This window comes from Athene noctua, chromosome 1 (assembly GCF_965140245.1).
Source record: "Athene noctua chromosome 1, bAthNoc1.hap1.1, whole genome shotgun sequence".
In the NCBI taxonomy this organism is placed as follows: Eukaryota; Metazoa; Chordata; class Aves; order Strigiformes; family Strigidae; genus Athene; species Athene noctua.
The window spans coordinates 111,943,774-111,968,483 of record NC_134037.1 but is presented as its reverse complement, the minus strand read 5'-3'; the positions used below and the strand labels follow the sequence as shown (position 1 = coordinate 111,968,483).

Here is a 24,710-nt window from a genome sequence, read left to right as displayed (position 1 = left end):
CGCTTCCCCAGTACCGCGGGGACGGGACGGGACGGGACGGGACGAGCCCGGTGTGCGGGGCGCGGGCGCGACGGGGGGGCGGCGGGCGGCGGGCCCGCCCCGGGGCGGGGCGGGAGGAGCCGGGGGCGCCGTCCGGGTCCCGCGTCCCGCGCCCCGCGGGCGGGCAGAGGCAGCCGAGAGGCGAGAGGGGAGGCGGGCGGCAGGGGAGGCGCCGCCGGCCATGCTGCCCGCGCTGCTGCCCGCGCTGCTGCCCCTCGTGCTGCCGCCGCTCCCGCCCGCCGCGCCGGGCGGCCGCTGCCCGCCGCGCTGCGCCTGCAGCCCCGCCGCCCTGCGCTGCCCGCCGCCGCCGCCGGGGGCGCTCCCCGCGCCCGACCGCGCGTAAGTACCGCGGGGCGCCCCGGCCGGCGGAGGCGGGGGGGTGCGGAGGGTGCTGCGGCCGCCTCGGGCGTGGGGCCGGAGCCGCCGCCACGGGGCTGCGCGCCTGCTGCGCGGGTCGCGGGGGGTACGCGGTGGTTTGGCATCGGCCCAGCGCTCCCCCGGCCCGACGGGGGCTTTTGAGCAGCGCCCGCCCCGCGGAGGTGCGGAGGGCCGGCGGGGGCTGGGGCTGGAGTTTCACCTGGGCGCTGAGGCGGCCGCGGGCTGCCCGGGAGCGGAACCCGCGCGGGAGGAACCCGCCCGCAGAGTTTTCTCCTTCGGCAGAAGACGCGCATCCTCTCACGACCTTTTTCTCAAGGGGCCAAATGTCGCACCTAGAGCGACCAGCCTCGGTGACAGAAGTGGCACAGTTGTCTGAACTTTATCCTCCCGTAGTCGCAGAAGGCAGAAGCTGTTTTCCTGTCCCAAAACCTGCGCCTTGCAGTGGCATAGCTGACTTTAAAGAAAACCTGATTAAAAGGTTGATATTTGGTCTTAAACCTTCTCCCAGTTCTGGGGTTCATTTGGAGAGGAACTACCACCCTCTGGAGTTCTGCTTTCACAAATCTGTCAGACTTCTTGCAAACTCTTCTCCCAAAGTTTGTGCAATTTAATGCCCACTGCATTAAAGCATCAAAGTCCTCCTGCCAGTGCTCATTGACTCTTTTCGAGGTCCAACTCACTGACAAGTTAGTGGCTAATCTTTTTGCCCTCTCTGGTAGCAAAAATGCTGCTGTGAGTTTTGATAGCTGTTTGAATCTCTGTCCGGTGGTCCATCATATCTTTCTGAAGCCTAATGCTCCATTGGAATTAGGATGAAATTCTAACAACAGGGAATACCAGGCATTCCCTTACCCAGCTCCCACACCATACTCTCATAAGCTCATGATCTGATAGAACAGACCAAGTAGTGGTGGTGTGTTGTTTACGGGCTCAGTTACAGCTCTGATCTAAACAATCGTGGCGTCAAAATACAGTATTAGACAACCAACAGATAGCATAGTTGCCGTTTCTAGGATCCTTTGGTTATCTGTGCATAAATTCAGCTGGGGTTTTCTTATTATGCCCCTTTGGTAACAAAGCCTGTGTTTTCCACTTTCGTCTGATTTGTTTGTAAATTTAACATGCTCTTGAAATTCCCCAGGGATGATACTATCCCTGATCTCCTTTTTCCTTTCTCCCTAGCTCAGGAATTGATAGGAGCAAGAAATACCAATTTGTATTAATCTAGAGCCACATGAATCATTCCTCCAATGTCAGTTTTCAGAAAAATCTCAGTCCTAAATTTGTTTCTTCCCCGTTTCCCTATGTTACCTTAGTATCAGAGAAAGCAGAGCCCATCGATGCTGGAGAGACTCTCCATAGTTTTTGCAACAAGCCCGTTTCTTCCCTGCTGTTTGTACCTCACACAGAGCAGGGAGTCACACAGAGGATCCCTGTAGCAGCAGAAACAAATGGGGAGATTAGTTTTTGTAGTGATTGTGTTTATTACCAGCCCAGAGAGGTTATCAGAAGCTCTAAACTTTTTTCTTTCCTTTTTTTGGTTTACTCTTTTATTTTTCCATCTATCACCCCAAGAAGAAACCCTATCCCAAAGTCAAGTGATCAGGTTAGGACAGATAATGGTCTTATGGCTGCTGCCAGTTATGCTTCATTCACATCAACAGGGCTAGATGATGGGCAAAAATAAGAGAAGTTTTCCCTTCAACTTCCAATAAAACATTTAACCTTCATGATTGTATACCAGGTCCAGTTATTAGGTTGGATCCACCAACTTTACAGTTAGAAAAGAGTTTAACCAAAATTCTGATCAATACTCCTACAGAGGAAATATTTACACTTAGATGTCAAAACAATCCCTGTCTTTCAGTCTGCATTTGCAGACATGTCCAGCTCCTTCTACTTCCAGCCTACATCCAGCTTGTTTTATATTGAGCCTGGAACTATATATATTAAATTTCCATTTCTTTCTATTTTGGGGGTTTTTAATAGAAAGCTTACATTCATCATACTATTAAAAAGCCGTACCGATGAACATAGTCTCTAGCCCTGTAGATGCACATGTATTCTTCCTCTTTTTTTTTTTAGTTCTTATTCAACTTTTCTTTCACATCTCCCTTTGATTTTTGTACTAGTGTCCTCTTATCCACTTAGCTGTTGTCTTCCCCTCTCTTTTACTCTTTCCCCTCTCTCTCTCTTATACAGCTTTTCCAGCTTTGTTAATACTGACTCTCTTTCCATACTTTACCAATCTTTTTCACTCTCTTCACCCCCTGCACATCTCTGTGTGAGAGACAAAGCAAGAGAAAGTTGCTTTTGTCTCCTCATAGTCACATCGGCACCTGTGTGCACCAGGCAAACTGCAGTATAGTGCTTGCAAGTGCACTAATAATTTGGGAAAAAAATGCTGCTCCAGGTTACTCCAGCACAGTTCCTGGGGTGCCCACGTCCTTCCATTGGTGCCACTATAACACAGGAGCCAGACCTCAGAGAAGCCTTTTTAACTAGTTTGGTCAGTCAAGAAAACAAACACCAGTATGTAACTCCAGCTATACCCGAGGCCTTCAAGCCTTGATGCTGTAATGATCTGTGCTTCCAAATGTACTTTTGATAATTTGTTATATACCAAGTACATAGCCTGCAGGGAAATTTCAGCCGTTTTTCTTTACCTGAGTTATTCTTGCCATGTCACGTTACTGCTGGAAGAGTTTTCAAAATTATTAGATCTGCAACAGATTGCAGAATGATGTGTTTTATACAGTCCTGAATTGACCATATTTTTCTCAGGCTCCTGTTTTTAATTTGGACATTACACAAACACTATAGAAACTCCATTATCCAGACATCTTTGTATGCCATTTTGGCTATAGCCGCTATGTGTCATCTTAGTCTCAGCAGAAAAATGGAGTTTTAATACACCGTTATGTTTTGAAACAAAACAGCTCTTGTTTCTTTTGAAGTCTCGTATGTACTTCTGGAGTTTTTACAAAGTCTAAATGAACAGGCACCCAACTCCAGCTGTACAGTTATGGGCATTGGACACCTAATACCTTTCTGCCCCTTCAAAAACCTCATTTCATAGTGAGATTCACTTTGCTATGCCTGAGCATGTGGCCCTATATTCAGGGCTTCTGCAGAAGGTGAATGGTGCATGATGAGGCACCAAATTACCAGGCACCAGATCCAAAACTTTGTGGCAAAAGCCTGAACAAGTAGACAGTTCTACCGCATCTTCACAAAGGGTGTATTTGGCTCTTTTGAACGGACAAAGGAATTCAGTTTCAGGGCCAAAGTGTCTTTCATAGGAGATAATGGATCACCTATTATCACCCTGCAGAAAGCAGCAGCTTGTGTGATACATCCAGCATCACAGTTCACCTTTCAGGAAGATAATGCTCAATATACAGGGCTTTAAAAATCAATGCCAACACTTTACATTGCCCCCAGAAGCTGATAAAAATCCTAGGAAAATGGTGGGGTTTCAGTCTTAGTTTCAATCAATATTCCTTCCCAATCCGTCTGAGTTACATCCAAGGACACCACAGAATTAAATGTTTACTTCTCCCAGCAAGAGTCCACCTTAGGCATTCACCTTTGAGGCATTAGAAATATGAGTAGTCCTATAAAATAGACAGACTAAAATATAACAGCAAACCCAGCTGCAGTAACGCATTCCTACCTATTGCTATAGGGCCTGAGTTCTTTTTTTACTTATTTATTATCAGTTAAGCTAGTCACTTTTTGGAAAAGGCAAATTCTGTAATAGAGAGATTTTCTCCAGCAGTGTGTGTGGCCTTGGGCTTTTGATTCCTCATCAACAGGGCTGAAAGTGGTCCTGAGGTCTTCAGGCATCTATGCCTCTCCACAGCTTCTCTTGGAGCTTGATACTATGTGATAGTGCAGGAGCAAATCTTATCTTTTAGCAGATAAAAATTGTTCGAGACAAGTTGCCTCTGCTATATCCCAGAAGCGAAAAAAGGATGATAGTGGTTTTATGTCACTGTATCCTTGGGATAGACTGCGCCATGAACGTTTTCTGAGGAGCTCTTACTGCTCCGCCTAATAAATGCACAGCAGGGGAAGCAGAAGGTGTTTTGTTCTTGTGGTCCCTACTAGCCCTGGTATTCCTAGTATGAGGAAGATAGCCATCTCTATGAAAAATGCACTCTAAAATTATTATTTCAGAACAAAAATACAGGAAACAAATGCTAGCTGAAGAGGGGAGGACAGTATTTTAGCTACTAGGGAAGGACAGGATTTGGTCAGTCTAGGTGCTGTTCCCATCTCTCACGATGTTTTTGGATAGTCTTTAGTCTTACATGTTTTTAGCCTGGCCATTCCAAACCTTACTGTGTAGAATGATGTTCTTTGAAAACCAAGCTTGATTTATAGAAATGCTAAGGGCTGGAGAATGCCAAGAAGGCTGGCTGGCTTCCCACTCCTTCCTGTCCATTCTTTCTCCAAGGATGGAAACTCTCACAGTTGTCTGGAGCTGCAGTATTGTCAGCTGCTGAATGGCAGGAGTGAGTGCAAGCATACACGTTGTGATGCATTAAATATGAAACATGGCAGGTTTTCTTGAAAGCACAAAAGTTCATCCTTTAACTAACAACACTCTTTCGAACCGGTGTTGGTAACTTGTATTAAAGATTGGTGCGTCCCTTCTTTCATGAGCTATAGAAGTCCAGTTAGTAGCATGGGCTTTCTTTTTTTTGACAAAAGCTTCCTCAGCTCTGAGAGATGAATAACTGGTCACATCTGAGTGCTATCAGAAAGAAATCAATATTTAATTCCTGCCAGTACCTGCTTGAATTTCATTGTGTGCTATCAAAAACATCAGTCATGTTCAATAGCAGAGACTTCAGCACGTGAGATAAGGCCTTGCTTTACTCGAGACTTTGGAAAGAATGAAGCCTGCAACAAGCAGTTCAAAACTCTATTAACCTGAATCCTTATACATATACACAGGCTGGATTGTGCTTAGCAAGCTAAAGGATCTTCTTCAAAGTGTTGTAAGTATAGAAAGAAACATCTAAATGATCATGTTTAACACAGGCAGGTTTTGAGATACAAACCACAAAGGTAAAGTGGACAAGAATAGGGATGGGAACATTCACCTTTTTGGTGAATTTAAGATGTCTTTACCAATGTGGAAGTGTCTATGAGTGCTACACCAGTATTTTAAGGTTTAAGAGAGAAGGCTGATTATGAATTGCCTTTTTCCTTTGTTCTTGCTGTTTTGTGAGATGCTTAATGCAACGAGGTAATGTCAATGCAGATGAGTTCATAGTTCCAGCTATCAAGGTGAATTCACGAGAATTAAAAGAAAAAAAAAAACAATGAAGTTGAAATACAAGAATGGATTAAGTGCCATCATGCAGTTTAACTACAGTCCCACTTAAACCTAATCACACAGCTGAGGTGGCTAAGCTCAGAGCACTGTCGCCAAAGGCTTTCTGCAGGGAGGGGGGACAGGCACTCTGGGGGAGCAGGTCACTCTGGGCCACGAACCGTGGGAATTTACAACCACCACGCTGCTCACTGATATGTCACAGGGAGGTAGGAGGCTTTTGGGCTGAAGATTTTGATGTAACTAAAAGCCAAGACCTGGTTTTATTTTTTGCACTTTCAGTCACATTTCTATTCCTTTAGTAAATGATGATTTTTTTTTTCCAGACAGTTTCACAAAAGGTATGTTTTGTTTTCCAAGCAGTCCCAGTTGATGCAGTTATGAGAGGTTCCTGCTGCCAGGGTTACAGAGCAAGAATTTCTCAGCTTCTACTTTTCACTTCTTCCTGAAGTTCTTTTCCTATTGGCTCAGAGTATCAAGCCCTACTGCAGGTTATATCTACCTGTCTGTCCCCTCAGAGGCAAAATACTATTTTTCAAGACACATGATTTGGTTTCATTTCTGATCTAACCAAACCCCACACACAACACAACATGCCAGCATCCTTCTAGAGACAGGTATGACCCAATCACAGTGGTGTGAAAAACATACATATCCTGACAACATTCCTATTAGGTGGTGAGGTACTGTTATTCCCAGTTTACTGACAGGGAGTCAAGGTGCAAGGAAACTAAATTATTTGCCCCAAATCATACAGAATATTTGAAACGTAGCTAGGAATTGACTACCAGGCTCCTTAGTACATCTAGATTTGTAACCCCAAGACATACATACGTGTGACAGCCTGCCGTTATATTGTGTAGGCATGATGTATGTATATATATATATGAAATACATATATATACATATATCTAAAAGTTGATAAACATTTTTAATTGTCTTCATATAAAGGATTATGACAACAAAGAACAAAAAGCAGGTTACCTGAATAGCACTGAAACATTTTGGTCAAAATACCTTTAGAGTGGGGTTTAAGGATGGGAGAGATATTTGTAATTATAAAGCAAACTAGAGCAATTACCTGTTTGCATAGAGATAACATCTTGAAATACGTTAAATATTTTCCTGTGGCCATTATCAGGGAGAGTGTGGCCATGGCTAGATAAATTGACTGGTAAAAGTACTGTGATTCAGATGCGGAGTAGAATGGTAAAATGCAGATCCATCTCCCACATCATTATTAAGTTGTCAGTCAGAGTAACTAAAAAATTAAAGGAAAATATGCCCTTGCTTTTAATTAACTAACCACACTGATGCAATTTATTTAATAAAAAAAATTAAAGCCACCGTATCAGGCCGGATTTGGATTTCTTCTACACTTGCACACAGCCGGAGCATTGCCAGTGAATTCAAAGTGCCACACTACAACGTTACAGGGATGCTCCTGGGAGGAGAACGGGGTCCAGCAAATGCATAGATACTGTTTTATAGAGAAAGCTTTACATGAAAGCCACTTTTTCTGAGGAACTAACTTAAAATAGCCTATAGCTTCCTTTGACTGTGAATGTAGCAGCCCACTTCCATTGGGCTATTAATTTTGCTTAATAGGTTATGATTATTATTGATTTGATGGTGATTAGTCTCAAATTTATACTATTGAGGAACTGACCCAATATCCTTTGACTTCTGTTTAGCTGAGATCATTGGTAAGTGGATCAAGCCCCAGAGGTACAGTGAACTGCAGGCAAAATAAAGTGGCATTATGCTTTATTGTTTTTTCTCCCTACTGTAATGGTGAAATCTGTAAACAAGAAAACCTCATGCCTGACAATCCTTTCCTCCCTCTCTTCTTTTTTCAGATCATTTACTCATCTCCCTGTAAAAGTAATCCCATCACATGCGTTTGAAGGACTTAGAGATGCCTTCATCATGTAAGTTGACAATATTTTCGATAGGCTTTTCCTTAATTTCCTGCTAGGAATTCTACCATAAACCTCTATGCCAAACATCTTTTTACAATAGTTTACAATTATTGCTAAAATGTACTATTGGTGAAAAAAAAACACCAGGGAGGGATAAACATAGCATTTCTTTGCTTATAAGCAGGATATAAAAGATTCTTTGAAAAGGTGTGATTTTTAACAGTTGTTTAACAGTTAGATCACATAACAAAATACTAATCATGTTGGAGAGAACTGGATACAGTTTAATAGCCGATGATAGGAGCTTTTGATTGGCAGAGGAGATAGAAATCTATCATCAGACACTACCACTGCTATGATATCTATGGCATTCTGTGATTATACATTTATATAATACCCAAATAAGACATTTCTTTGGTGTTTTGCACTGTGAGATAAACTTGGCTGGAGATCAGTAGGACTGAGCCCTTTGTTGGGTCTTTCAGTTTTCAAGCACTGTAATTTTGCACACTGGGTCTGTGTTCCTTCCCCTCCCTTGGCTTTGTACCTGGTTTACATCAGGGGCTGAGACCATAAGGCTCGTCTGACTACTCCTGCCCTTATTTCTGCCGTTATCCACCTGAAAGATGTCAGGCTTGAGTATCCTTTGTTTATGTGTTGGGGTTTTTTTAATCTGCATTGAGTGGTCTCTAAAGGACAAAGTTGATGGCACACCAGTGCAATGCAGAACAGGGGAATGACCTCCCCCAGAACCTAATCAGCAGCACAAATGATGCCACTTTCTTTTCAAGGTGCACTTTTTATACTTTTCTTCACCTGTGAAAAGCACACAGTGCATCAGATATTAAAATATATATTAGATGTTATATAATTTATTTTCAAGGAAACAGAGAAAGCAGGAAACCCTTATGTGGTGCATTCTTGAAGGTAAAGATTTGAAGGATGAGGGTAATGCAGATGCCTGAATAGACTCAGCTGGACTAGTTTAGCTTTTAGTGCTCACTGGTTAAACAATTTTGGCCAAATTATAAACTTAGGAGTTCCTGTAGCTCTAGCAGGTGTAAAATAAACTAAACTCTGCTGCATGTATTCCACTGCAATGCAGTATTATAGTACAATCCAGTGGCACTGTATTTTTGCATTCACTTGCATCTGAATGATTAATGAGAACTTACCATTTTCATATGAGACCAACTAAAATCTACAAAGTTTCTCCTGCCTCTATGACTTGAGGCTAAACTTTCCCAAATCGTATGCATATCCTATTCTTCACAGAGAATGTTTTGTTCATTGACATTTCCCATTCCATAAAGAGAATTTAATTGATTTCTTTGTGTCCTTTTAATGTATCTCTCCAAATTAACAGCGTAGAAATCAATGCATTTGTCTCAAGTAAATCTATAGAACCCTTCATAATTTTATTGAGATTTAGTGTGACTTTGAAAAATGCATATTTTTAAATTATAAATCTCTAAATCATCTCTTTGGCAATTCATCACCGTCTGTAAATCAGATGATAAATTATTCTCACTGCCATAAGTCATTCCAACATATAAGTAGTAAGCCGGCGGCAGGCAGGAGGGATCCCATGGAAGGACCATGTTTCAGGCCCCAGATTGGAAAGTCTTCAAGTTCTGCCAGCAGGCACTGATCCCTCCCAGCCTGTGAGTCTCTAAGGATCAGGCTCCTAGCAGGCCACTTGTTCTATATCCATCTTTCATTTATGAGTAACTAGTGCAATACTAAAAATAACAAATTTCACTGAATTCTGGTGATGGAAAAAAATCATTAATATTTCTGTAAGAAATACCTACATGTTTAATATATGATTTCTAGTCTGCATCCCCCTTTGCCACTACAAATGAAAAAAACAATTCATTATGGTCTAAGGGTTTTTATATCAGCTCCAAAAGGAATAGTTTTCTTGTCATTACAACTGAAGTAAGATAACTGTCACAACTGTGACAATACTGACTCTGATTTTGTAGATGTATTCCAGTTGTTTAGAAGATACTTTTTCTTGACAGTGTATAATCTGAGGTTTAGTTTCTGTGCCCTTCTAGTCAATTCTGTCGAGAAAAACATTGTTTTGAAGACCTTTCCCCCTGTAATACCCATCAGTATATAATATTTGCTTTCAGAAGTCAATTTTGTGTAGCCCCATAAACCTTAATCTAGCACACATTTAACAAACGTCAAATAAGTGGATTTTCTTTTTCTCTGTGTTCAGCATTGGTTATTCTTATGTACACATGTAGAATAGGAACATCTGTACATCAAAATCCAAAGTGCCTACAAAACCAGTCATATAGGTCGGTGTAATGATGAAAAAGAGCCACGTTGTTTCAGTTTGCATTCGTGTAATGAAAGTGGCATTTAAATCCAAGAATTATTAATGAAGTGCACTGAATATATCTGTGTATTTCTACATCTGTGGATTAGATGGCCATCATCCTGACTTAATAATAGTGTATGAAGCGCTGTGAACATTATCTACATCCTTGCCCATGCAAATACATTCACTAAGCAGGACCAATGACAGGAGCAAAAGACTGACAGGCTTGGGTTCACTCTGTTTACATTAGTTCTGGCCCTTAGTCGCTACCTTACCCACAATTTACTGAGAAAACAGAGATTGGCTGCTACGGGGATACGTACTCCAAAGGGTTGGCATTCCCTTTTGCCAAGACAGCAAAAGGCTGGTCCCTCGCAAAGCCTACTGGCACAGGCTGTCAAGATGACCGAGGTGAGGCATGGACACTGCTGCCAAACAAGAATTGGTATGGGAGCTGAACAACTGTGCATAAAAGAAGGAAATACAGAGTGTGGAAAAGCTAATTTCTGGTATCTTTTCCATTAATGTATTGCTTTGTGTCTGCCTTTTTCATTATAGTGAAATCTCTCAGAGCGACTCCCTGGAGAGAATAGAAGCGAGTGCATTTGACAGCCTTCCCACTTTGTCTGAAATGTAAGCATCAGTTAAAAAAGGTATCCATGTCATGATTTAGAATCATCAAGGAGTAAACAGTCTGCAGAGAAGTATTCTTGGACCAAATCTTTCTGTTACTTTGGCTGGCTTTGGATTAGATCTTTGATGAGAAACATTCCTTTCCAAAGTTTCATAAAAAATAGTGAGCATTCTGTAAGGTCTAGCCTTGGAGATCTAAATCATTTAAAGACATCCATGCATAGAAAGTCCCACTGCTTTCAGTGAGCTCAATGGCAGGAGCAGAGCTCTGTGAATACTACTGCTGGCACTGTCAAGCTTTCTGAGCGGGGAAATAATTCGAGATGACAACAGATGAGAAAAACCTTCCTTTTTGAAGATGTGGTTTTCAAAGCCCTACAGTGTTTAAATACAACTGCTTAGTATGCATAGCTTCTTATGAACGCTAACATATTGCTCAAACAGAACATGTACTGATTTTAAACTTGACCTGCATAACACAGGCATCTGAGAGAGAGAGTGAGTTAAAAGCAATGACTAGGAGAACGCGCTGAAATATTTAGTGATATTTGAAACTATAAATCTGATTCAATATCTCATTACTGCCTTTTTCACATAGCATGATCAGCGACGGGCTTAAAAATGGTGCAACTAAGTGAGGACAAATCCATCTTTTTTTTTTTTTTTTTTTTTTTATATGTGAACTCCATTGAAGCCTGATATTCACATGAGCAAGAGATACAGATTTGTGCACCTGTGATTGGGTCCAACTTCCACTAGAATCAATGGTGGGTTTAGGGAAGAAATAAAAGATTTTGACCCCATGCATTCACCTAGAGTTTATGAATAGCTTGTCATTTGCCTGTCTTCTAAAACAAAAAGCTAAGCAAGACCATCAAAGTGCCAAAGCAGAATAGCAAGAAAACCTGTTTGAATCTAGAATGCTCTACATGCCTCACAGGCTTGATGTCCCAGGCTGCACTTAAGGTCACTTCTAATGCATGATCAGGATAGGTGAGTTCAATGGCATTCTTGAATTTGAACTCTTGTTGCAATTTCCTATGTAAATCATGCATAGGGAAGGAGCTGGGCTATGGCTATTGGGCTTTTATGCAAACATACAGATTTACCAGACAGCATAGCTGCAGAAAGTGCTCTGCATGGGTCTGCCCATTTTTTGAGCAACCACTAGCAAACTGTATTTTTCACACATCTCCAACCCCCAGTTTCTGCAGATGTAAGCAGGCATTTGGTGCTACTAGCCACTGCTCTAAGGAAGTCTGTGGTGCTCTTAAGAGGTCAAATCGTCTGAGGAACTGCCTTTCCCCTGGCTAGGCAGAGCATCCATAATATCCTGGAAACAAGGGATGATGCAAAGGGATCTGATTGCAGGGTGAGGACCAGGCACACACACACATGCATGGAGCTCAGGCTCTGTGCTCAGCCCCACCGTCAAGCTCATCTGTTGGGAGGCACAGTCATCGGGACGGTAGCAGCTCCTGACTCCAAGCCCCTGATGTAAAGCAGTAGCTCACTGCATTAGGCAGGCCATGAGCCCGGAACACATATCCCAAAAAAACTGGCAGACAACGGCAAAATGCTGACTCCCACCAGTGACCAGGATATCCAGATGAGATCATCTCAGTTCAGTGAACCATGACAATTCAGGAGCTGTTAAATATTTTTGTCAGCTTCCTAACAATTACACGCCATTTTTATTACCAATAGTGCTTTGAAAGGCAATCGTGGTATAGTTGTAGAACATTTGTTCACAGCAGGAGACCATTCTGCCATACTCTGCACTTGACTGTTTTCTGGGAAAGCCCATCATGAGCAAAATTCAGGACCTTCCCAAATGTATTACAATTATAATGCTGAAGTATTTTTCCCTCATTACAGATTAATCCTGAACACAAAAAATCTGTTGCACATTGAGGATGGAGCATTCAGAAACCTTCCAAGGCTAAAATACTTGTAAGAAAGAGTTCTCTTTCTTTTCTGTTTGCTTTTTTTCCCTCTAAAGGAGTAGACAAATTACAGCAAGGCATATAAAGAAAAAAGTTTTTCATGCATTACGGTACACTAGAAGTACATACATCATTTACAATAGCTTTAATGTGCAGTTAACCAATAGTGAGGTCTTTCAGTAGGCAAGAAAATAAAGTAATCCAGGGCAGAGCAGTAATGGACAAAACAGTAGTAAAGTCTGTAAATTAGTTCTGCTAAGTGCTTATTTCTAGAATAAAGCTTTCAGATAGACAAGGTACTATGCAAAAGGGGTAACTAAAATATCTTCCTTGTGCTTAATGCAGAGAGAACATATGCTGCTTCTCTAGGACACTGCCTGAGGATGCTACAAAACTTAATTTTTACAGGCCTTACAAACACAGTTACTATATTTGTCATTCACCTTTTAATGCATTGTTAAACTCATATCTACAGAGTTGGGTTCTTGTTGCATCCACTCTGGTAATCTTTTCTCCTGTAAATAGGAATTATGCTTTTCTCTAGGAGCATTTGTAACACTGGAATAAGACAGTTTCCAGACCTGACACAGATCTTCTCATTAGAAGCTCATTTTATTTTGTAAGTAGAGACCCAACCTAACCCAGATGTGAGTCTTTTCCATCTTGTTCGTGGATTACTGACAAAAATACCTTTTTTTTTTACCTCTCAAAGGGAGCTCTGTGACAACCTGCATATGACAACTATACCACAAAATGCTTTCCAGGGGATGAACAATGAATCACTGACACTGTGAGTAAAATAATCCTAGCTCCAGTTGCTTCTGTGAGGATAACACTTCTGCTTGAGGAAAGCAGGTTGACTTTATAAAAATCTTGAAATTAAGCCCCATACAATACATGTTGGTATTGTGAGTTAAATTTGAACTGCTCAGGAAACAGAGGGGTGTTCTTCAAGCTAAAAAACAGGTTTTTATCCAAAAGCTAACTTCACTTAGGAAAGAAAATAGGAGAAATCCAAATCCTCATCTTCCATGCACTGTTGTTTTTAAAAATACCATCAACAGGACATAAATTCCAAAAGCTGTGCTGAAAGCCAAAGTCTCTCTTCTTCACTTAGGGATGTGGTTTCTTAAAATAGTGCTTTCAGGGACTGACCAGGCTGATACTACTGATCTAACACTGCTGAGCTTCAGTTGCACAGGGTCCCTCTGCAGAGGAGAAAGGGAGAAAAGAAACTGGTACAAAGTACTAATGCTTGTTCTTACCCTGATTGCTTTTGACTCAGCTTACATTGATTCCCATTAAGTCCCCACACCCGAGACTTTCCTTTTAGCAAGTTGTATTCATTGCTGCAGCCACCTGCGAGATGGGTGGGTTTGATGCTAACCGAGATGCCCCACCTGAGGAATGCAAAAAGCAGCAGAAAGCCAAGGTGAGGTGTCATCTGCCAGCACAGCAAGAACTACATATGGATTTCACAGCACCTTTGTCCTCACAAACACTTCCACAAGGAAGTGCTGAAATAGGAGAAATCACAGACTGAGTCTTTCTGCAGAATGTGGCCAACGTACACGTCTCCAGAGGGAGGACCAGCTGAGCAATAGAGGGCAGCAACAGGCCACCTACTTTTGTGTTGTAGCCACAGACTGGAGGCCAGTAAAGCCAGCCTTTACAGACCAGACTGATTTCTGAAAGGCAGTACACATCCAAATGGGGAGCCTTGCCTTGAGACAAGCATGTACCAAAACCCCTGCACAAAACTGCATGAATATTTGCACCCGCAAATGAGCTGTGCACATGAACAAGAACTGCAGTTGACTGGATTGGGCCCTTCATTAGGCCAACGTGCTGGCATGACAGTAATTTCGACACAGATTTTATGTATTGACCAATACCTTCTGAAACGGTTAGAGGAACTGAGCATAAATGTGACTGAAGACTACTCCTACACAATGTTAAAGAGGAGCAATTGCTTAGATTAGGACATCATTTTATCTTATGAGCCTCTTTCCTACCAACAAGTTCTCAAAATAACTTCAGCAAAATTATGATTCTGTTAATGGTGCAAGAAAATGAACGTACAAGAGATGGAGAAAGGTACTTAAAATTTTTACAGTAACCCTAAAATGTATTAAATGGGAGGGAGTCTAACTCAGTCAGGAAACAGCCAATGATCATTTTTCTCCCATCCTGTTGTGATAGGGAGCTCACCACAAGAAGAAACGAATTATCTTATCGGCAGCTTCCTAATTATAGAGCTACGCGTTAACTCCACCCCATGCAGTTAACTGTAATTAGCTGAAGTAATTCCTGTTGTTACAGCATGGTCTGGTGAAACAGAAGTAATCTATGAAGGTGTAAAGTCAGCCTGCAGTAATACTTTACACTACAAATAGCTAATTTAGTCTTTCTAACAGTTAGTCTTTCATAGGGATGGGGAGATCGATCCTACATATTGTGTTTTTTAAGAAAATTACTAATTTCAGCATTGTGCTGAGATAGACCCCTTCTCTTATCAAAGGTAGCCACGTGCTCCCCACACTTCAGCTTTTCTTAGGAGCAGGGTCCATAGCCCCAGTTTCTGCTCTCCTAAAAACAAGTGGAAAAGCAACAACATAAATTCTGTTTAATTTATAAACTGAGCCAAATTTTATATTGGGGCTTAATATTGAAGAAAAAAATACTGTATACAAATTATTATATTGGAAATGTGAACTTGATATCACAAATATTTTTGTCTCAGTGAAATCAGACCCATAGGTTAGATGTCCTAATGAAAGAAAAGAGCTGCACTTCAGATGCAGCAGAGCCCAGCCTTTAGGTATCTGGCCCCAGGGTGGTGTCAAATGTCCCTGTGCAGCGCAGGGGACAGCAAGGTTTCCACATCACAAATCAAGCCTGGCAGCAGTACTCTGGAGGAGCAGATAGCTCACTGATCGCTGGATGCTGCATGACTCACCCCTGCCTCTCTGCAAAGCTGTCTCTTGGACTGCTGGAAGGTTTCTCTGTCCACAACCACAAAGGATCTGCAATCCAGCAGCACTCTCCAGGATTTAGAGCTGCTTTCCATCTGACGCTTCTCTAGCCCTTGCAGTCTTCCATTTTCACATGCCGACACCACAGAATCCAGGTCTTCTGCCTCCAGGTTGCTTTCTGTGTGCCAGGAGCTTGCCTGGACTAATGTCTTGTTTCTGGATCTCAGCCCAAGGTGGACACAGGTGAGCTCCTTGGAGAGGGCGGAGGATCTATACATAAGCAGAAGCTCTCTTCAACAGCAAAACAGGAAGGTGCTTAGGGAATTTAAGCTGCAATTTTATCTTTAGAGTTAACGTTAAGTCATGCAGTAGTTACCCTTGTTCTTTATAAGCAGACCTTCTAATCACTGAGATTTGAAACCTGTAGTACATAACATAATCTCGTCTTCTCCAAATCTTTTTCCCTTACATGTTTTTTTAATCCCCAGCAAATTGTACAAAAATGGATTTGAAGACATCCATAGCCATGCCTTCAATGGGACAAAGCTGAATCAATTGTGAGTATGTTTTACCTCCTCAGTTTGTTTTTTTAAACAGTAAGCAGTAGTTTGAATACAGTCAAAGGCTCTTCCTTCAACTTAACCAGCTGCGTCTTGAATTTCCTGTTACCCATTAGAAAACCACATTTCGGTGTCATTGTGACTCAGTTGATAATCCTGCAGCACTTACGGCTTTTCCTGAAACACCATCCCTAGCACGCTGCAGTTTTTATGAGTAAAGCTCATAATTTGTAATAAAATTCAATAAAATCTTAAACTTAGCAGCAATAGTCAAAAGCTTGAAACTGTACCCCAAAATGAGGAACCTACATACTATGTCTGGCAACATCAATAGTTTTTAAATCACGCTCTGGGATCTGTCTCTTGGTTTGGGCAAAACTGTTGCATCTTTGTACGCTGCTACTGCAGCAAAGGAACCAGACTGGTTGTACCTGGTTTAAGTCAGAAGAAACTGGAAATGATCAGAACTAAGTGTAGATGATAGTGGTGTGATGGCATCAGCAGAGGGAAAGGTCATATGAGAAATACAAGCACTCCCCAGGCCAGATATTGCAACGACAACCACTGTGGCAGGAGAAGGGATTGAAATAGACAGGAAGAAGCTGCCAAAAAAAGGGGGTTATTTTAAAATACAGATCTAAAGAGAATTAATGTTTGATTCCACAGAATCCTGAAGGACAATAAGAAGCTCAGGTGGATACACGACGATGCCCTGAGAGGGGCCACGGGGCCAGATGTCCTGTAAGTATCCACTGCTCCATTAACTGGGTTTATAGGTGTTCCATGGCACCTGTGTTGTGCTCTGTGGGCTGCATCATCTCAGCAAACAGGCTTTGAGCCCAACAGGGGACTTGATCTCTTACCCTCTGCTTGTAAAATGGAAACATGTCAATGAGATGCCATGAAGTTACAGGGTGGAAAGCTCAGTTTGCACCGTGACAAATGCGTATCAGCCAGTTCTAACGTTGGCATTGATCTCAGCTTCTTAGATATTTCAGCCCTTGCTTTATTTGTGTCAGATCCTCCTGATCCTATTCCTGTGCCTTATATTCTGGCATTGCAAACTAACTTGTCTTTTGGTAGGATGACTATGTTTTTACAATATATTATTTTAGAATTTGAGTATAAAAGTGAACTATCTGATCGCATGCTATAAGCCTGTGCTAAATAAAACACATTATTAACCTCATGCTTTATTAATCAAGTATTTACTGGAGGGCTGCGCTGCCTGTAACTCCGTGCAATAAAGCACAATGGATGGTTCTGTAAATAGCACTCTGTGCCACACGTGCCATTTTGTTCCTTTTATTGGTGCTTTACAGTACATGGCATTACTAACATCACTTTCACAATTGCAGCCTTTTTTTCCCCTGTTTAATGGCCTGACTCTGAAAATACTTAGTCATGTCAATCACTTTTCCTCACACAAACAGCCTCTCTGAAGTTACTCTTAAGCCAGATTGCTTAAGTTTGTCTTGGCAAGATTGAAGGATTCTTTTATGGTTTTAATTAATGGCCATTTAATTAAAACACCTAGAACAGCCCTTCAGAGCCAAGCAGAGAACCAGGAGGGTGTCCTACCTGTTGGCTGGCTGGAGAGTCACATTCACTCACTTTCTCTCCTTTTCTCTGGCCTAAAGAGCCGTCCCTCACTTGGTGCACAGTGGCTTTCAAACAGAGAGCTCAGGGCACAGCCCCTGATGTGGTGGGTTTCAGTTTCCCCAGGACAGAGTGATCTCCTTGCCTCACTGAGGCTCCTGAGCCATGGGGATGCTCTTACCCTGCTGCTCTGTAGTTTCACAGACCGTTTTTGTGAGCTGGGTATCAGGTGCTGAAGCAGATTTAGACTTTCATGAAAAAATGAGTCACTGTTACCTATCATCATGCTTTGGTGGTATTTTTGTACGTATGAAAAGAAAAAAAGAATGTTCTCTTTATTTCACAGGGATGTTTCTTCAACAGCGCTGGAGTCCCTGCCTAGTTACGGACTCGAGGCCATTCAAGTCTTAAATGCAACGTCATCTTACTCGTTAAAGAGACTGCCACCACTGGATAAATTCAGCAGTCTTCTAGAAGCTGTTCTAACGTATCCCAGCCACTGCTGTGCTTTTCGAAATCTAAGGACAGAAAAGTAAGTCTGAATAGCACATTATTGTATTGTAGTACTTCAGAAGCTCCAAAATGGCAATTCTGCTTTATTCAGCTCCAGTTGGAAGGAAGCTGTGGTACATAGCAAGGCCTCACACAAAACAACAGATCTCTGCTAAAGCCAGGAAAATTATCTTCGTTTATTCTAGCACAGAAATGGATCCCACTCTGTGCCAAGGATCTGCCAGCAGGAACATTATTTTATGTTTGCTTAAAGCTTATATTTTTGTTGGTATTAAAAAGCCTACTGGCACATGGAAGATAGATCTCCATCAATAGCATGTTCTAAAAAAAAAAAAAAAAAGAACCCCTGTAGCCTTTAGCTATGTAGCTTATTTAATGCAAGTGATATGATGACCTAGTAGAAAAGACAGGCTTTCAATTACTCACCAAAATTAGGACCTGACACAAACCTACAGAAAGAGGTTAGTCAGTTTAGTTCCAGTCATTTCAGATAACAATAGACAGTATTGTCTCCCCACAATTGGAAACCGTGGCACAGAGACCGCTTTGCATCTGCTAATTCGGGGCAGTCGATGTGAGACAACTGAAGCTAATTTTTCAGCATTTTGTTTCAAAGAAATCAACCCTCGGTTGGCATTAGGCAGCCAAAGCAACTCTAAATGAGTTTAGCTGAAGCTATGAGGATGCCTCACTTCTCATCTGTCTCAAGTGAAGGTTACAGAAAAGACGTACTTGAGCAGTCATTTGTGAGAAGCCTGATGTGTGACTTGCATCCCATCACATCAGAACTGTGTTGCAAAGGCAGGAGTAGAGTCCAATTCTTTAGGGTAAAATTAGGGGTGATGCTATGCTTTCTCTGCCTACCTTATTTTACTAACTGGTTCCTGCTTCTGCAAGAATAGAGCAGAGATTCTACAGTCAAGAGTTTCCATTGCTACTGAACTCTGATACAGTCCCAGATCAAGTCTGATATTATACATCAAGTCTGATTTAATACACAAGAGTGTATTAAATGCAGAAGCAACTCTGGGACAGAAAAAAAAATATTTTATTCATTCTGATGAAGATAACTACATTTCTGATATTATATTCATTTTCAGGTGCTTGACTTTGCAACATGATCATGTTCTATAAAAAAAGTGGTTCTTTATTAAGTCACTTTCTTGTATTTAGTAACTGTTTTCTTAGAAAACTGGGAAAAAAAAACCCAAACCTGCAAATCAGGAAACTAGACTGCCCTCCTAACTTGGGCATCAGCAGGGTTCAAAGCAGTGCTGATGACCTATCTGCACAGACCCAGCTGCTGCAAAAACCTTACGCGCAACAGGCTGTTATCTTCTGTATGGCCAGCTACTACAAAGGAATGAGAGACAGATCTCTGGCTGTTTTCCTCATCATCTAATGATGATAGTGAAGACCACAGAGACTGAGATCTCCCAAGATCTTCCCAGGTTACACGGGGAAGAGTCTTTGTGTTATTATATATTCTCATGGTCACACAGCTGTAGCCTGTTTCTCTCTTTCTACCCTCTTCTGTTGCTCTGTACTCTACATACAGTCATCTCACCCATTTTTTACTATCCCTGCCCCATATCCCATTCCTAAGCACCTACAGACCGCACTCTCTGATCAGTGAGATATGGTGACAAGGTCTTACATACATCTGACCAGGCAAGCAGGTTCACTTCAGTCATCATCACAGACATTACAGAAAAAAAGTCCTCAGACCAAATATTCTTGAGATTTCCAGGGTACAATTGAGCTGTGTAAGAAAGGTGGAAGGTAGCATTCAGTTCCCTAGACTTTCTTTCACTGCCCTGAAGGGGGGTGGGGGAAGCAGTTTATACCACATCTTCAAAAATTTACAAGAAAAAACAACTTCTGTTGCCATCCTGTTATTTACAAGCATCACATAGGGGCTTAGATTGGTATCTTATTTCTCTCATTGTACATAAAACTTCCTATAAGCTTCCAGGTGTCCGATTCTCTTAAAAGTACACAGAAGAGCTTAGTATTTTTGCTGTCTCTTTCTACTGTTGCAGACAAAGCCATTTCCATTCACACTGGTAGAGTACCTGGCCCATACTTTCAAAGCCTCAAAACCAGAGATTTTGCCAAATACATCACCTTTCAAGTTGTACTTTTCAAATTGCTTTACTTCCAGCATGTAAAGTCCACCTCCAGATCCCAAACAGTTTTTAAAAGAGACTATCGGGCCAGCTTCCCAGCATTTGTTAACAAGCACTTCTCTAAAAGCCAGTGTAACTGCTACCACTCAACACTGGTGGAGAATCTGGGCCACTTCAATACAATATTGCATAAGGCAAAAGATACATTTTAATTCCAGCTCAAGTTATTTCACTATAAAAAAATACATCATAAACTATAACCAAGCCAAAAGACCATTCTTGTAGCCCCCATGAGGTATTGCCTACTGTCACAGTATTTTCAGCCTTCCCCTCCCCACTTGGAGGTCTACATGACCGTTCACACTGCCATGAGGCCATCTCTGGCTTACCTTACATGTCTGTGAAGACCACTTGGAGAGAAGATGAGAATTTCGCTGAAATCCAGACTGAAACTAACTTTCTTTTCATGCTTCTTTCAGACAAAATTCCTTGCTTTCCATTTTTAACAACTTCTCCAAAGAGTGTGAAAGCACCATGAGGAAACCAACTAATGAAATATTGTAAGTACCACTCTGCATACAGATACTGGAAGTAGCAAATACGAACCTCCCCCTCCTGCTGTTCGTGTGCTTTTTCTAGAACAGCACGTCTTTTGCTGCCAATTTAGTCACCCTTACAAGTTGCACAGTGGTAATTTTACTACCATTAAACCACGATTTGTAATTTTTATGTTCAAAAGGAAAGGGGAAGAACCCATAATTTCATGAGCTTTACTGACTCCAGCTTCTCTTCTGAATTCTTGAAAGACTTTCAAAACACTGAATAAATATTTAAGAAAGTTAATGGCCTACATGGAGACTTTTCATGCCCTGAGATAACTGCAGCTGTTTGTCTGATTCAGAGAAGAGCTGCTACTGTTTGGGGTTTTTTTGCCTAAAGAAAGAATAAGTAGAAGTCTGTATTAGTAGTAGTCTTCCATGGTAGAAAGAGTCCCTGAGTTAGAAGTGTGATGATCCCATGCAATTGGTTTACCTCTTTTAAGTGTGTCTTTCCATATCATCACAGTTCTGCTTGACAGAGTTCAGTGGGACAGTGAAAAAGGCTAACATCAAAACTGTTGCACTGGCCATGCTAGATGACACAGGCTCTAAACCAGTATTTAATGGAGAAATTTAAGGATTTGCTACTATTTATCCCTCTACAGCTAAATGGAAGACCTTGGGACTTCTTATCAGCCCTGACCTGGGGTCAGAGCATTGTAAAGTCTGGAAAAAACAAGGTTATGGTCACAAAATTCTAACAGCTAAATACAGCTGAAATGTGATTGATTCACTGGGATACTGACTTCCTTGGGTATTATCTTGTTTGCTGGTTGGTCAGGCCTCCTACACTTGCCATTTTGTTTTATTTGGCCTTTTGTAAAGCAGCAGCTGCCTTGATTCTCTTATGACCACTTCTCATTTGCTGCCTGCCTGAAGCTCCTCCGAGTGCCTCACTTAGTCTTGTCCACTCCACTCCCAACTGCAAAACTGAAGCACTTCAGGACTACAAAAAGGCAAATTCCAGACAGTCAACAAGACCAAGAGTATATTTCTTCTATCAGGGGTGGCTTTGGGGAGAAGCAAGGTGAGGCAAGGAGGTAAACCCAGAGCATTAGATCACATTATAAAGGCAAGTGAAGTAACACCCCAGTGAGGAATATGATCGCACAAATCAACCAGTGCCTGCTCCAGTTATCCCCCTGCTTCATGTGAGCATCTGTTGCACTCCTGCTGCATTAAATGGTCTGTCCAGTCTGTTGGCTCCTGAAACTTTTTGCTTTGGTAAATCCCAATCCCAGCAATTCTCTGGGCAGACATTATATTGAAAAAATGGAAGTAAGATCATGATTCATGAGCTGAAGGGCTGCAAAGTTTGGGAACCACAGCAGAAATCAGCTGAAAGTCCCAAGCTCTTATAAGAAAAAAAAAAAAAATGCAGCTTGCACATAGCAGCATGTTTACATGGCCTCTCAGAAAATCACAATCGTTCTTTATTAATAAATAGTCAAACATATTCCCTGCTCTTCCAGTTTAAGCCAGGCAAGTAAAAGCAAGACATTAGGCAGTTTTTAATGTAAGGAGAGAAGAGTTAGGATAACAAGATTAGGAATTTATTTGCCCAATGGGAATAGCTGAATAGCAGCTCAGCTTCATTCAGTTAAGATCCTGCTCCAGAAAAACAGTTTAATGCTTCAGTAGATGTGGAAGTTTAAGCGTGTATTTAAGTTATCCCAAAGCTACCAGTTTTCTGAAGAGTTGTCCTCAATAGAGATCCTTTCCAGGTCTTACACTGAGGATTGAGTGTTTGCCCAGCAAACTCTCGGCCAGGACAACTGGGTGGTTGTGAAATAGGCACCTGTTCTAGCAGGGAATCAGAAAGAGACAGAGTTTGCTTTTAAAACGTTTCTTCTTTTGTAGGCTTATCCCCACACTACTGATGACCTAGAGATGAGAAAGGTCTATTTTAAATACATAAAACATTTATAATTGGGCATTGGATCCAGTCTAAACTTAATATATTCCTAGCCATCAGCATTATCTAGTTAACCATGCACCACTTCGCTTTATAATCAGATTCCTCAGCACTTCAAGTCATATGTAGTCTCAGGACTTTGGTGAGTGCGTTTCCTAGGGAAGGTAAGGGTGCACAGTCAAAGTCCTTAGGTTATTTTATTTTGGCTTCTGTAACTGATAAACCTACACGCATCAAACCTATAATCCATCAATCAGAGTGTTACTGTAGTTTGAACTGCAGTTTACTGGCAGCACGTGAACGATGGCTCACTTACAAAGCAATGATGATAAAGTGCTTACAAATAAGTTGTCTAAGAAAGCATTCCTGTGGATGTGACTATGAGCCCTGCTGCTCTCCAAGGCTGCTACCCAAACAAAAAAGTCATCCTTGCAAGGCTTTATTATATGTAAACACCCTGTAGAAACACATGGAGGCAGTAACTGTTTTAAAAACAACGGTTACCTATTGTATTTTACAGAAGAGTGCGAGCAGCATGTAACAAATAGTTCACTTCTATTGGGGGGGGTTGTTTCTTTAATAGTTACAGAGATGACTCTTACAAGACATCACCATGGTCAGCAGAAAAGAACATGTACCCATTCGCAACAGATGAAGAAGCCTCTCCTTACAGCTACTCAGCCATTTTTGATTACAGCGCAATGACCGGCTTCGACTTTGAGTATGACTTTTGTCAGCCTAAAATACTCACGTGCACTCCAGAACCAGATGCATTTAATCCCTGTGAAGACATCCTGGGATACAGCTTTCTCAGAGTCCTGATCTGGTTTATAAATATCCTTGCCATTGCTGGCAATTTTACTGTACTCCTTGTTCTCATAACTAGCCATTACAAGCTCACTGTTCCTCGCTTCCTCATGTGCAATCTCTCCTTTGCTGACTTTTGCATGGGACTTTATCTGCTGCTCATTGCTTCTGTCGATGCCCAGACAAGTGGTCAGTACTACAACCACGCAATAGACTGGCAGACAGGCGGTGGCTGCAGCACTGCTGGCTTTTTCACCGTGTTTGCAAGCGAGCTCTCAGTGTACACACTAACGGTGATCACTATAGAAAGGTGGCATACAATCACCTACGCCATGCAGCTGGATCGAAAGCTACGACTGAGGCACGCCGTGCCGATCATGCTTGGTGGCTGGATATTCTCCGTTTTAATAGCAGTGCTGCCTCTCTTAGGGGTCAGCAGTTACATGAAGGTCAGCATTTGTTTGCCCATGGATATTGAAACAGGTCTTTCCCAAGCCTACATACTGCTGATCTTAGTGCTAAATGTTGTCGCCTTCATTGTCATTTGTGTTTGCTACGTTAAGATTTACATAGCTGTTCAGAATCCAGAGCTGGTAGCTGCCAATAAAGACACCAAGGTCGCCAAGAGAATGGCAATACTGATCTTCACGGATTTTACCTGCATGGCCCCCATCTCCTTTTTTGCCATATCTGCTGCCTTTAAAGTACCTCTCATCACCGTGACAAACTCCAAGATCTTGCTGGTTTTATTTTACCCTGTCAACTCCTGTGCAAACCCATTTCTCTATGCAATTTTCACCAAAGCATTTCGAAGGGATTTCTTTCTGCTGATGAGCAAGCTTGGTTGCTGTAAGACCCGAGCAGAGCTTTACAGGATGAACTATTTCTCTGCTTATACCTCCAACTGCAAGAATGGCAGCTCAGCCACAGGCCCCAGCAAAACCTCACAAGCACTGCTGTTCTTGTCAGCATTAGAGAAGCCGTATCCTGCAGTACAAGACAAGACATCTTAA

At 41.9% G+C, this 24,710-nt stretch overlaps 1 protein-coding gene across 1 annotated transcript; it reads left to right on the top strand.

Moving 5' to 3' along the window:
- The first annotated feature begins 220 nt into the window (after positions 1-220).
- LHCGR (luteinizing hormone/choriogonadotropin receptor) lies at positions 221-24,710 on the top strand. Its single transcript, XM_074926547.1, has 11 exons — positions 221-378; positions 7,624-7,695; positions 10,580-10,654; positions 12,533-12,607; positions 13,145-13,219; positions 13,313-13,390; positions 16,064-16,132; positions 16,802-16,876; positions 18,081-18,266; positions 20,856-20,936; positions 23,474-24,710. Exons 1-11 carry the CDS (start codon positions 221-223, stop codon positions 24,708-24,710), a joined length of 2,181 nt encoding a protein of 726 aa, XP_074782648.1.

Bases quoted from the DNA above. Each gene is read 5' to 3' on its own strand.
- LHCGR (XM_074926547.1), top strand. From the start codon at position 221: ATGCTGCCCGCGCTGCTGCCCGCGCTGCTGCCCCTCGTGCTGCCGCCG. The intron at 379-7,623 runs GTAAGTACCGCG...TTCTTTTTTCAG, and splicing joins CTCCCCGCGCCCGACCGCGC to ATCATTTACTCATCTCCCTG. The intron at 12,608-13,144 runs GTAAGAAAGAGT...GCTTTTCTCTAG, and splicing joins CTTCCAAGGCTAAAATACTT to GAGCATTTGTAACACTGGAA.